Raw genomic sequence first — 15362 nt, forward strand, 5'->3', positions numbered from 1 at the left:
TCAACCTTCGATGCACTCAAAAGTTGACTGAAGCCATTGAATGCATTACTTACTGTTGCATACCATTGCATAGCGTAGCGTCGGTGACCACACAGCCCATACATTAATCTGGCCTCAAATCCCCACTCAAACTCTATACAATTGAATCAACACCCTCAAAACTTACCACACATTCTGATCTGAAGGTCTATGCTGATCTCACTTTTCAGGCGAAAGTCAAAAGTACTCTGCACGTCTGGTATCTGAGACTTAGCTTTTGACATTTTTAAAATCTGGATGTTAATTAATAGTCAATGAGTTAAAGAATTTGAGCATAGACATTATATGCATGTGTTTTGCTGAACTTATAACGTAATAAACATGAACTATTTTTTGTTTTGGCCAGATCAGTTATTTGTCAACAAATGCCCTCCTGAGTGACAGGATTCAATTCCCTTCTTTTTTCCGGACCATCCCCAGTGATGACTTCCAGTCACGTGGACTGGCCAAGATGGTGTTGCACTTTGGTTGGACCTGGGTGGGTCTCGTGGCTGATGACAATGACTATGGCCAACAGGGCATTCAGGTTGTTAAGCAGGAACTCCTCAATTCTGGTGCTTGTATTGCCTTCTCTGAGAACATTATCCTCAACCAAGCAGACAGGAATGCCTTACACATTGTTCAAGTCATTAAAACCTCCACTGCTGATGCAGTTGTCATCTTCGCTCTTGACACAGGTTTGGCACCACTGCTGAATGAGTTAGCATGGCAGAATGTCACCCGGAAGGTGTGGCTCGCCAGTGAGGGCTGGTCAACATCTGCCTTGTTTTCGGTGGAAAAGTACAGAGAGCTCCTAACCGGCACAGTTGGCTTTGCCGTCCACCATGGAGAAATGTCAGGCTTCCAAGAATATCTTACCAGCCTCAATCCGGAAACATCTCCAGATGACATGTTTATCAGAATGTTTTGGGAAGAAGTGTTCGGGTGCAAGTGGGTCGACCCAAAAGCATCAGAGGCTTCCTTGTGGGTGAACAACTCTCGAATGTGCACAGGCACCGAAACACTGAGTGGACTTCCTAGGATCTTCGATGACACCAATTTACGGATCACCTACAACTCCTACAATGCAGCATATGCACTGGCAATGGCCTTGCAAGATCTAAGTTCCTGCAGACAGGAGCAAGGCCCCTTCCATCAGGGGACTTGTGCGAATATCCTAAATGTACAACCCTGGCAGGTGAGCTCTGCATACAATGTATGGATAGTCCTTTTTTCCCTCAAAATGTGGCAGTTCAAGTTCTTTATTTTTTTTATACTATGAAAATGATATAAATATTGTACCCAAACATTCCTACATTGTCATATCTGTGTTTTCCTCTGAAAACCTCTTTAGCCACAGTGCCTCCTGACACAACAATGCAACCAGAATTACATCTGAGTTTGGAAGGACTACATTTCAGGATGAACTAGAGAAAAAAAGCAGAGGCACATTGGAAAGTTTATGCATGGCACACCAACTGCATTAATGTTTTAATATAAATTATGCACTGTTAGGATCCCTGTACTGGTAGTTGATATCCCTCTTCCTCAATGGTCATTTCATGTCTGGCCATAGACAGAGTCCAAACTACTCTTACACAGCATTGGACTTTGTTTAAGAAAAGTATCCTTGAAATAAGTGGCCAATCCCAAGGCCACGCCTCGCCTCTGAGTCTGAACCACAGAATATTTCTCCACATTCACCAGTAGGTTGCAAGCACTCACCAGTCGGTCATTCAGATATGGGTAGGTAGTCATTTCCTTTGGTCTCAGAAGCTGCCACCGCGGCCACCCCCATGATGAAACCCCTGGATGCTGATCCCAGGCCATGTATGACAGAACTTTGTACTGGAAATATCTGGTACCCACCATAGATATGGAAAACCATCTTTGAGGGAAGCAAATTGGAATGTGTAAAGGAGTCCTTGAGTCTGAGAGTGCGCACACATGGGGCAGCTTTACTAAAGGTTCATGCAACGCAGCAAGACAAGTTGGTTAATGGGAGAGAGCAGAACTCCATTAAACAAACATTCTGATACTGAGTGGAGGTAGGGATGGAAATAGGTGGGACTGGCAAAGAGAAATCTGAAAAACCTTTTCAGTCACTGAAAGCACCTGCACATTTTCATACATCACTTTTTAAAAATGTGGCCTAAACCTCAGCCACCAGCTAGAGGACGTCATTCACCCATCATGCTGATAGGGGCGATTGAGTACATGTTCATTCTTTTACTCTGCATTGGGCATGTAGGCAAAGAATCCTCTAGAGGAATCTCCAGAGCATCTTCCTGGATTTAATGAGACATGAGTTAGGCAAGATCATCTGCTAGTTCGGGTCAGGCTTTATCCCAACCCCTGCAGCACAGAGGCAGCCAAGGACTATCAAACAGCGGCTCTAAGTGCATGGCATGTGGGGGAAACCTGAACCCCTATGCCTCCTTCACTCTCTAAGTAGTATGAGACGTTAAGGCCAAGAACAATGGAAGTAGTGCAGCCCCTGCAGACCCAGCGGCACAGAGGTCCCTCAACATTTCAGGGGCCCCCCATTCAGCCACAAGTTAATTAATACCTGTGAAATATGGGACACTTAGGGGCTTATTTATGAGGATGTTTGTGTTGCGTTTGCACCAAGCAAGACGGTACACATGCAACGCAAACCTTAAATCTGATTTATGAAGCCATGCAAAGCCACTGGAGTGAGGCAATGCAACACAAAGCGTTGCATTGCGTTGCGTTACTCTGCCCTGGAAAGGCATTCCATGGACCTGCGTGGGTGTTCCCTCACAACTCCTATGGTTTTTGGCCCAGGAATACACCAAAAAGTTACGTAACAAGGAGAAATATCTAAATTTTTCCTTGGTTCTTCCTCCTTCTAAGTTTGGTGCATTTTCCAGCAAAGATAAAAAGAAGAATATGGTTCCCAGGATTATTTTTGTGAAGGAAGCGGTACCATACAGGCAGCAGCTCATGGGAAAGGACAGGAATGCTCCGTATTGTCATAAATACTGAGGGGCAGATTTACAAGCCCCTTGCGTGACTTTTGCGCTGCAGTTCCGTCACTTTTTTTACGCAACAGCGGTGCAAACAATGCTGCCTATTTACAACGTGACGCATCTAGGGAGATGTGTCACGTTGTAAAGCCCTGCATCCCATTATACCTGCGTCAGGTATAATGTATGCAGGGTGGGCGTTCCCACGCAGGAAGGCCTCGTAAAAGTGACTCAGTGAAATCTACAAGATTTCACTGCGCCACTTTTAGGACGCCACTGCGTCAAAACCTTACAGCTTAAGTAGTGACACAGTGTAGTGGGAATAAGCCTAAACACGCATTGCTGGAGTTGCGTCGTGCTTGCGACACGACTCCAGCAATGCGTGACTTTATCGCCAACAGATGAGTCAGAATTACTGACACATCTGCCAATCCTTGCGCCATAGTGCGCCGTATTGTAAATACGGCGCATCTATGGTGGCGCATGGGTTTCTAAGGGTAGCGCAGGGAAAGTGACGCATGTGTACAGATGCGTCACTTTCTTGTAAATCTGCCCCTGAGCATTCGTGCTGTTTCCCGTCACGCAGTGCAGAGCAACCAGGTGACTTGCTTAGCTGCACTGCGTGACTTCTTCATAAATGAGCCCCTGAGTGGCTCCTCTTCACATTCTGTAGTGGGGCCCATCATTTTGCGATATGCCACTGAGTGCAGGTGTAGTACAACACAATCATTACTGTCGAAATAAAGGTGTGCATGTCCAGCTGGGGCTGCTAGATCACAACAGCGTAAAAATACATCAAATTATAAATATAAAAAATCAGAGTAAAACAGTAAAAATCAGACAGGCATAATGAAAAAGAAATGTAACAGAATACAGTGATAAAATGGGTTCCTTAGATTTCTATGCATTAAAGGATATTTGAGCTCATTAACCCCTTCAGTGCCCCGCCCTTTCCCCGCCCTGTGCCCGGCGTTACATTAGCGTGAGGGGTTCATGACGAGATAGTCTCGTCATGGGCACAGCGCAACCGTGCTCCATGACGAGACTATCTCGTCATGGGCACTGAAGAGGTTAAATCATAACAAACCCCAGAATAATTCGGAAAACGAAAAGACAGCAGCATAGCAAAGGTTTTGCTAGAATGACTGTTTCCGGATGTCTTGGTCTGGTGGGGGCTCCCATGAAGGTAAGGCAGGCAGGCAGAGCTTGATTAGTGAGTAATTCAGACCACAGCAATAAGTCATTTTGGAATGCAGAATTACCTTGGAAATGCAGGGTAACCCCTTCGGAACTAGGCAGTTCCCAGAAATTGATGTTACCACACTCATTTCTGTAGGTAATTTGGTGTTAATGGCCATTATCCAAAGGCTTTGGGGCATATATACAAATAAATGACACAGTGCGGTGCCACAAACACTTTTCCTGCGCTGAGCTGCATCATTAAAAAAACACAGGGATGCTGCGTATTTACAAGAATTTGGTGCAACACTGTCCTCTCCCCTGCGCCGGTGCACGAACATCAGGCATGCACCAATTCAGGAACCCATGCACCATATTTAGTAGATCAGAGTTTGGAACTAGAGAGGTAGACTGGGGCAGAAATCAGGGCAATGACAGTAGCCTCACCAAAAGCTGCGTGAAGAATCACTACATGATGCAAATCTTATACTCACAATAAAGTACTCCCGATGACAACACATGAACACTGAGAAAATGAGGTGCAGCTAGGTAGGGATCCAAAGTTGAAGTGGGATGCGTGGCACCCTAGCACCTTGATCCATGGTGCAAGGGTGTCTATTGCAGGGGTGATTGTGTGTGTGGAGGTAGGGACACCTTCCTGCACAAAAACAATCATTAATGGCATTTTGCTCCTTCTATGGGTGCTGTATTCATTTTGTTCCTTATATGTGTGCTGCACAGTACACATAGAAAGAGCAAAAAACGAGAAATTGAAGTATTTCTTCTTGTTGCACCACTTTAATGCCTCCCCTGGAAAGGCGTTAGTTTTTGTCATTGCCTCAGATTTACGAATCCTTGTAAGTCCGGGGCAGTGTCAAAAGTCCATGGGGTCACATGGGAACACCCATAGCAACACCCATGACACGCACCTTTGTTGCATGAAATAGGCCCATATTTACAATGCCGTGTAAAGCCAAGCAAAGTGGCTTTGCGTGGCCTTGTAAATATGGGCCAGCACACAGTGCCACCGTAGGGTAAAAAAAAGTGATAATCCAGTGGCAATATGAGTTTGTAAATTTGCTCCCAGATCTGCCATGTTACACCTGGTAAAAATGTTTTGGTAGAAAACAAAGGCTGGGGTAATTTTTTTTAATTCCCTGCAAGTCAGACTTCCGTCTGTAACTCCTATTGTGAGACACGCAGGATAGGGGTCCTCCAGGTCTTTAGAAAGCTGGAGGAAGAGGTTCCAGACCATGCTTAAGGTCGCGGCTGGAGAGCAGCAGCTCACTTCCAGAGTCAGTGCATTCCACAAAACATACAATAGAGCTAATCGGGTGGTTAAGGGATTCCCCCCTGAACTGGGTGCTGGGAAGGGCATGCCACGCCTTATGCCAGAATACATTGCAGAAGCTGCTGACTATGTGCACCTGGATACAAAAGGCCTGCCCCGGAAGTCAACCTTTGAGCCAGGCATGAAACACCAACAACTGGAAACGAAGGAGAATGGTGGTGAGCTGTCTTACTTGTCCTCTGTGGACAACATTCACCCTCCATCTTGCAAACACCATGCTTACAGACATTCAGTTGCACTTGATCAGCTGATAGAACAGTAATGACAGTGCACCAGCAGTGGTTGTGAAAAATCTCCCTTGCACACACATTCTAGGTAGTATTTATTCTTCCTAAACCAATTTGCATATTGCTCACACACATGTTAAACACAAAGGGGGCCTCACCTGGCCGAAGCCACTGCACCTTGGTTTACATAATGAGGCATGTGGAAACTGCATATAAAAGGTGAAAGAGACTAACATTTTGACAATTGAGGGTGGAGAGGTCCCCCATCTCTGAGCAAACAAACGTGGGGACACCAGCTTCCTAGTTATTAGTGCCAGACAAACTGTTGAAAGGAAGGAAAAAAAAACAGAACAAGCTTTAGAAAAAAGCATCAAGCCACACGCTGAGCCAAAACAAATCAATAAATTGTCCTTATCAAACAGATAGCCCTACATTTTTCCCGTGCAAGAGCCAGATATAGGTGCTTTCTGGAATTAGACTTGAGCAGTTAAACATTATAGATAATACAGCGTACATGACAGGCAATCAAATATGCAGCAGCTCATCAGAGCCGAAATGGAAAAAAGTCTGCAAAACACATGAATCAACCATTCGTAAGCAACATTCCCTTGGAAAACACTCATGATTGAGAAAAGCATCAAATCACTAAAGGCGATTCCCCAATTCCACAAATTGAGTACAAAGACATGTCCCTCATTCAGCAGAAGTCATCAGGTCTTGAAGCTCTGGAAAGAGTAGCAAAGTTTCCAAACATTCTTCATATAAAGTCATATCCTTAACCAATCCTGAAATTTGGGGGACCCCCAGACCCCACATATCATGGCAACCCTACGTTTACCCAATACAATCGCAGGTGAGATGAGCTTTTGAAAGGTTTTAGGAATATTTTTAGCATGACCTAATTGCACTGTGTCAACAGAGAGCCAGATTCCAAGTTGAGTCTTGGTCTCCACAGCTTGCAAGACTTGGTCCCAGAATGTAGCAATGCCCAGACAGTTCCATGCTAAATGAAGGAAATCTGCAGCCCATACACTACATCTTTTATCCCTAGTGTCCTCAGTATTAGCAGTGTTAGCCCGCTGCAGGAACTTATAGTGGATTAGCCGATATCTACGGTTGGGGAAGACCTCTGCAGTCTGCTGACAGCAATATATCCACATTTGAGGTGATTTCCCGTCTATCAGGGACATAAGCACGGAGCACAAGTGCAAGATAAATTTAATGGGGCGTGGAGTGGACAAAAGGAGGAGCATTACCAACCATTCCTGTGGTTCCTTAGAAAATGTTTGATAAAGGCTACGGGCAGCATGATAAAGCGTGCCATATGTAATGGTGTTTATGAGTGCGTGCTCTTTGTTCTCCAAGTACTCCCCACACTGTTTAAATTAATGATTCTCTAATAGGTCTCCCAATGTAGTTATATGTTTCTTGAGGAGATCAGTCCATGAATCTCACTGTGTGGATCTCCTGCACTGGTTTAGCAAACCGAAAATAGGGGTCTTCCTGTATAGGAAGTGGTTGTATGTGTACATTTTCCAGAGTAAGGTGTGGGCCATGTCGCCAATTATGAATCCAGTGGTGCATAAATTGAACCTAGGCTGCAAAACCATCCCTATCATATGGCAGACATAACCGACTCCAGCTGAGACGAGGATTCTAGCCCGTCAAGGCCAATCGAGTCATAAGCGAGTTCAACTGGTTAAAAAAGGACTTGCTCAATGGCACAGGCATTTTCTGAAACATATAGAGCAGCTTAGGCAGTATTATTATTTTCATCAGGTCTATCTGCCCGTCAAAGACAGTGGGAATAAGATCCAACGTTCTACTCATGCACGTAGCCCCTCAACATACGTCCCATAATTTTCTAGAGGACCATCTGTGGATCTACAAGTTATAGGATGCCTAAGCAGTGGACCGGTCCCGTCTGCCACTGTGGGGGGTATGACAAGGAGGACTGAGTGGTAGCTCTCATGAGTGGGACTAGAGTGGACTTAGACTAGTTAATTTGAAAGCCTGCCCGGCGATCAATTTGTATAACTCACCTATAATCGGGGCCCAGCTAAATGCCAGGATCCCGCACCACCAGGAAAGCATCATCTGCATACATGGATAATAGTGAATACTAATTGCCCAGATGAATCCCATGTTTACAATTGAATTCCCTGAAGGAGACATGCCAGGGGCTCCATTGTCAGGGCAAATATTAGGAGGAAGAGGGGCAGCCCTAATGTGTGCCTCTAATAGTAAAAAAAAAGTGGTGGATATCACTCCATTGACCCAGACTAGGAGTCAGTGTAGAGGAGCTGAACTTATCTTGTCACTGTCCCACCCAGTCCCATCCTAATCAGCACCCCCAGGAGAATGGGCCATTCTACTGTTTCAAATGCCTTTGCAGCATAAAAAAATGCAGCCACAACTTTGAAACTAGAGTCCAGTTGATGCATGAGAGCAAACAATGGTCTAAGGTTATTAGCGGTGGAGAGCCCTTGTAAAAAACCAGATTGATCTGGTCGTACCAGGTGTGTCATAAGGGGCAGCAATCTGTTTGCCAGTATTTTAACTAAAATCGTACTGCCTACATTTATAATGGAAAGAGGGCAATACGAATCACATCCCTCCAGGGGCTTGCCAGGCTTAAGAAGCATTATATAATGCGCCTCCCTCATGGACTGTGGGAGTGTTCCTGCCACATATGCCTCCTCGTAGAAAGCCAGAAGCAAAAAAGAGAGTTACTTATTAGCAAATTCTGTATAAAATTCAGCAGGGAGGCCATCACTACCAGGAGCACTCTCATTCTTAAGCTGCCAAATCACAGACTTTATCTCTTCTACTGTGATGTTTGATTCAGTGCAGTTCATTCCTTGAGCCACAACATGCCAATGTAGCCCTCTCTAGGTGGGTGTGAATAGTAGGGGCATCAACCTGCAATTTGGAGGTGAACAAATCTCTATAGAATGCAGCAAACATGTCTACAATGGCATCAGGTGTGTGCAGGTCACAGCCTTCAGATTTCTGTATGTGGGTGATATGACAAGCTGGCCAGTTAGGCCTGAGCAGAGATGCTAGTGTATGCCCCAATCTATCTCACTCCCAGTATCATTGAGCGAATGCATATTTGCCCATGAATTTTATCTCTCTGGCTGCCTCAAGAAATGCTTCAATTTGTAATACAAAATCGTCAAGTCTTTTTCTAGAGGTGCCGAGCCCTCTGTTATGGAAAATCGGACCCTTCTCAAGGCAACAGGAACTATGATTGTACAGAGACTTAGGGAATACAATTGTCCTGTGACACAGGGGGCCAAATTGATGAAGACCGCTAAACTAGAGTGAGACATCTGCCAACATTATTAGTCACACTGACAAGGTCTTCTTACAATACTAGAAGGAAGATTGAGTCTCTGCTGATTTTATCGCATGTGAGATAAAGGTTTCTCAAGGTCAAGGAAACCATATGCATTTGGAACTAGCTCTCATCCCAGCCATCCTGTGAAGTGATTGCTATGTCTAGCAATGTGTTTAAGACTGGAGCTGCTTTTACGTTGGTGTAGAGGGTGTGTCACTGGAATGCCTATCTGTGGAAGAGGGAGATGGATCAACCTCAGGCATCATCAGAATAGAAGAAGAGTTTTGTTCAAGACTGTGGGAAGGAAAAGGTTCAAGTGCATGCACTGCTTTGGGAAGATGGAAAACAGTTTAGCAAAAGGATTGCTAGTATCAGCAGAGAAAAAATACCCATGTTTAGTAGATCAGAGATTGGAACTGGAGAGGTGGACTGGGGCAGAAATCGAGACACTGAATGTAACGTCACCAAAAGCTGTGTGAATAATAATTGCATGATGCAAATTGTATACCCACTATAAAGTGCTCCAGATGACAACACATGAACATTGAGCAAATAAGGTGAAGCTAGGTAGGGATCCATAGTTGAAGTGGGATGTGTGCTGCCCAAGCACCTGTATCCAAGAAGCAGAATCAAACTGAATGTCTACTATTTCCCATAACTTGATATCAGGGTGCAAGGAACTGTGAAGCATGAGAATAGCTGCACTAAAGAGGCATGCACACAGGAGATGTCCATAAAGGGTGACTCCTCTGATAGGTGAGAGGGGGATATCTATAGTTATGCTTATGGAAGAATCTGGTTCCAATCCAACTAATTCTGTTTCTTTCCTATGCTTTGCAAAACATTAACCAATCTGTACTTGAGGGCTGGATACAAAGAGCTGTACATTTTTTAATCCAGAATCCGGTTCACAATGGAAGTCAAAATTGCTATGTCTCCAGGAAAATCCACTGAAGTAGGACTCCCAAAGAGGCAATGACGGCAGACTTTTCACACCTCAGCTCCTTCTCTGTTGAGCTCAATTGAAGTCAGACAATCTCTCACATCATAACCTGCCAAACCTCTTGCTTTGCTTCTTGGAATGTCACTGCTACCAACATTGAACACCAATGTGCCTCTTGCTCCCCCATCTTTGAGAGCATCACCTCACCAAGAGAAGACTTTGCAAGGAAGGGATAATGGAGTGTGACAGCTCCTTAAGGGAAGCCGGTGAAAGACTGGCAATGCTCATACATAGTAAAACCATATCGCATCAAGCTCGAATCTTACAAATATTTAGCTATGATCCCATCAATGATCCCTTCCATTAGTCTTTCTGGGCCTAAATACATTGTTTAGGGAAGCAGGTTCAAGAATGATTTGCATATGGCTGGGTCCAAACTGGAGAGGCATGGTGAGCAAAAAAATTAAGGATTTACGACCAGATCTCTTCACTTGGGGGTGAGTGTTTGACATTGTTCAGTGTTCTTTCCTTCATCTCTTCTTTTTTAATGGAGCATTGTGTTTGTCCTTAGGGCTACCTTTGGGCAAAGAGGAGAATATCACATGTTGGTTGACTCCCCATTTTTCTGTCTACACCTACTTCTGGTCTAACTTGCATTGCTTATTTGTAGAGCTGGTGCACAGGACCTGTTTGCATGGCCATACTTTGGCAGTGAGAGACGAGGTATGGACAGCCAGGTTTATTCTTGCATTGGATCGCTAATCTCTAGGCCTTTTCTCTCTTTCATTACCTGAAATGACAATGGTCCATCCTATACATGATTGTAAGCACTTTGTTAGTTCTATTTACCTCAAACCTTACCCAACTGTTTTCCTCTGCTTGAAAGAGAGTGCATACCGACAGGGCTGGACAGGCCGTAGAGGGCACCTGGCGTTTCCCTGGTTTTTGGCCTCTGGGGGGCCTTTTTTGTTACCGGGGGCCGGCAATATCTGGCCCCGGTAACAAAATCGACCGCATCCGGCCCTGGCAAACTGCTCGGCCGCACATAGGGGAGCCGCCAAGCAGTTTGCCAGGGCCATTTTCGGTTCCCAGTCTGGCCCTGCACACCGATCTAACCAGAAAATGCACTAAACACTAGGGTTACCTCACCAGTATTAAACACTGAACGCTTCTAGAGACACATGTATGTCTCCAGAAGGCACCTTAAATCCTTAAACTAAATTAAAATTCAGTCAGTTTGTGACTGCATAATTGAACCAGAACCGGGACCTTGGGAAAAAAGAGGCTGGTTGCAGTGGAATGTTTTACACTGCAATGGGATCTGTCTCACACTTTGGGGCACAAGGGTTTCTCATTCTGTCAGAGGGCACAGGTTTTTTTTTAAGAAAGTAAGCCACTCACTCATTATTATTGATGGAATGGGAATCGACTTGTGATTCATTATGAAGATTAGTGAATACTGTGATGAAGACTTACATGACACAACAGACCTCCAGCCCAGCACTTGCATTAACAGTGGTCCTGCATTGTGACTCCTGCCCCTTGAAGAGTCATTGGTACAGTGTAAATGTGATTTAGGAAGTGAATACAGTGGTCCATGGGACAACTGTCTGCTCATCCCACTGTCCAAGTATGCACAAGCACAGAGTGAGCTATCAAATATTGGCAGCTTATGCTTTTGTAATATTTTTGACCTGCTTTCTGCAGGTGCTAACCATTCCATGCTTTGTGGCTACAATTCTTAATGTTGGAAATTGGGCTACTGGTTCAGGGGGGTGAAACCCTATGCAAGCAACATCCACAATTTCTGTCAGGGTAAAGTCACAAGCAAACTATAAATTAGCCTGTGCTGAACCCTCTGGTAGCTTGGCACAAGCAATGAGGCTTAACTTAGAGGCAATGTGTAAAGTCTTTATGCATCACTTCAAACAGTAATAAAGTAAAGACACAACACAAGAAAAATCCCACACCAATTTAGAAAAATAGATAAAATGTAATACATTTTTGAGACTATACAGCAATAATCCATTTGGCAAAACCAGGCATATGCAATTTTAAAGATTTAAGTGAAAATAGTGCCTTGAAGTACAATGTGCCAACTGTGTTTATCTATTCATGCCAGACCAGGTCAAAGTCACAAGTTCAGGGCCACCATGAAGGGCCATTGGCCAGATAAAGGGACCAAGTTAGGTCCGTTGAAACAAAGAAACTTGAATCCTGGTATGTAGAGCATTGCGAGGTCCCGTGTCTAGGATGCGTCATGAAGCAATGGTTCTGAGGAAGCTGTGAAGCTGGGATACAGAATCATTCATTGCCATCAATGTGGGGCTTGCAACGCTGAGTCCAGCGTTCAGAACGTGAAGTGCAGAGATGGTTCTGAAGAAGCTGTGAGTCTTCAATACAAAGTTCTGCATCGTCACTTGCGATGCGAAGACCTGCGATGAGTATACTTTGGGTGAAGGCAGTTCTGACGAGACTGCGGCCTGCCATGCGAGGTCTGGTGTCTGGGATGTGTTGCACTGTGGCAGTTCTGAAGCGAAGCTACGAGGAGATGCATCACACTGAGACAGTTCTGACCATAGCTAGGCTGACACAGGACCTTCAGGCCAACTTTTAAAGATCCAGGTTTGGGGTTGCACCATTTGGGTGGTAGGACTCACAGGAGGCAGAGTCCAGGTACTGGGGCCAAGGTGGTTGAAGCATTTTCTGGCTTTGAGGAACTTATCAGAAGTCCAGTCAACTAGCCCTTGGAAAAACGCTGGTGGCCCTGGGTTCAAGATGCAAGTCCAGGCCTTTTCTCTCAGGCAGTAGGGCAGCATGGCTGCAGGGCATCCGAGTACCATTCCTTCTTGAAGATCTGCCCAGTAGTCCTTCTGAGTCTTCCACAGGTCCAGCAGTGTACTGAAGAGTTGGATTGGAGGGTCCTCTATTTATACCTGGTGCTCACTTTGAAGTAGAAGAAGGTTCTTGAGGTTCCCACCCTCAGAGGTTTTTGGAATTTCCTACCTCCCTGCCCTAGCCCCAGCTTGTCTGCGGTCACAAAAGACTAGTGTCAAACCCTCATCAAGTAAGAGATGGCCAATCCTGCCAACACCTATTCCCCTTTGTTTCACTGTCTTGGAGCAATACACAAAAAACAACTGCTAGCTACACATAGTCATCTGATTCAGGATATAGTCTGCAGGAACCAAATGGTCTGTCCAAGTAAATCATCTTTCTAAAAGTGGTATTTTTATAATGGTGACTGAAGATCTGACTTTACCATTAAACCGGGTTTTGAATGACAATTCTTTGGACACCAAGCTCAACATTTCTATCTAATCCCAATTGAAAGTTATCACTTATTAAATGTAATAAGTTAACCCAATTTTAGCCTATAGGAGAGGCATCCCTAGCAGTAGGGAAACATTATTTTAAGAGTTTTTCTCTACCAGAATATGTAAAAGTTAAACATAATGTCCACCTTTTCAAATACACTGCAGTCTGCCCTATGGTCTGTGTAGGAACCACACTAGGGGTGACCCATATATATTCAAATGGAAAGTTTAGGCCAAAGTGGCAGCCTATGAGTGCACACACAGGCTGCATTAGCAATGTTTTTAAAGTATGTGTAAGGGGGTAGCACAAACAGTGCTGCCGGCCATGGATACCTATAGTACCATTTACCTAGTGACTTACAAGTAAATTAAATGTTCCAATTGGGTGTACCCACTTTTTCCATGTTTAAAGACTGCGGCCTGCCATGCGAGGTCTGGTGTCTGGGATGTGTTGCACTGTGGCAGTTCTGAAGCGAAGCTACGAGGAGATGCATCACACTGAGACAGTTCTGACCATAGCTAGGCTGACACAGGACCTTCAGGCCAACTTTTAAAGATCCAGGTTTGGTCACAAGCACTTTAGCACTGGTTAGCTATGGAAAAGCGCAAAGAGTCCTATGGCCAACGAAAAAGAGATTAGCAAAAATGGAGGTGAACGGCAAGAAATTTGAGGGAAGATCACCCGAAGGCTGACAGGGCTAACACATATGTACATACCATTGTGGGTCATGGTGGTGGGGGAATACTCCTTCACCACCTCCCTCATCATGCTACTCTGAAAATAACTCAATTTGTGCATTTTGATACATAATGGTAATTATGAATCGCAGGGCAATTTTGTAGTGAAATTGGACTTTGCATTGCAAAGTCAGTTTCACTGCCTTTAAGAATGCAAAGTCTTTTGTGTGTCAGACCCAAGCCTTACTAGCACATTTTTCTTGGTTGCCAATTTTTTTATAACAGAGTTTGCGAAATACCAATGCATAGGCTGAACTTCGTTCATTCCACTTCTCGTGGCCCCAGTTCTCATGTCTTTCTACTAATGCCACCACCTTCTCCTGCTGCCAACCCCAATTGTTTGGGTCCTAGTGTTGATTATTTTCATTTCGACATCTGTATCTCTCTGTAAGCCCGCACATGATAAATATAGGTACTTGCTGTTTTTCTGCAGGTTTTCCACTACCTTGACAACATCAGACTTCAATCTAAAGATGGCAAAGCAATCTTTATGGAAGGCAGCAGAAGCCCATCTGTGCAGTATGACATCATAAACTGGCAGCTGAGCACTCAGGGCACCCTGAGGCACAAAAAAGTGGGAAGCTATGACTCCAATGCCCCTACACAGCAGACACTTACTGTCAAAAACAGTGATATCCAGTGGTCAACAGGGAATATACAGGTATACCATTCAATAGCATTTCTTACTGGTGAATTTTTGCTAACAGACGAAGTCTTTCACAGTTCTTGATTTAAAATGTGTCCTTGTTTTACATCCAGCATCTCAAGAAGATAAATATCAAGTTCAAAAGGAATTTCACATTGCCGTTGTTTTCTAGTTAGAACTTCAAAAGACTGTGACATAATATCATCTTCTAGACCACAGACGGTGACATTGCTGTGTTAATCAGATCTCAGACTGCGAGTTCACTCTGCAAACCTAAGATCATTCCACATAGCAGGCCACAGACTGTGGTGTAATTCCAACACTCTATTTATAGACTGTGGTATCAATCAAGTCATCAACTTTTAGACTGCAATATCACTTCAAGAAACAAAACATCAAAAAGTGACATCACTTAAGGAAGCAGACAATACTGTGGAACCATTCCAGACTTCAGCCCACAGAGAATGTAACATCTCTTAAGGCAACAGACCACAGTCTATAAAATAGTTTAAGGGAATATGTGATGTTACATCGCATGCCATTACATCGCATGCCGTTGCAACGCAAAACTTTACCCCGACTTTCTGTCGGGGGAGCTCTGGAAGTTGAA

The 15362-nt window shown here is 44.4% G+C and overlaps 1 protein-coding gene across 1 annotated transcript in view; it reads left to right on the forward strand.

Moving 5' to 3' along the window:
- Positions 1-490: 490 nt before the first annotated feature.
- LOC146782735 (extracellular calcium-sensing receptor-like) overlaps positions 491-15362 on the forward strand; it is a 34148-nt gene continuing 19276 nt past the window's right edge. Inside the window, exon 1 of the mRNA XM_085637217.1 lies at positions 491-1216. Within this exon, the coding sequence (XP_085493343.1) occupies positions 491-1216 (726 nt within the window). The remainder of the gene's footprint in view (positions 1217-15362) is intronic.

The sequence above is a fragment of the Triturus cristatus genome, chromosome 12 (genome assembly GCF_964204655.1).
Source record: "Triturus cristatus chromosome 12, aTriCri1.1, whole genome shotgun sequence".
NCBI lineage: Eukaryota > Metazoa > Chordata > Amphibia > Caudata > Salamandridae > Triturus > Triturus cristatus.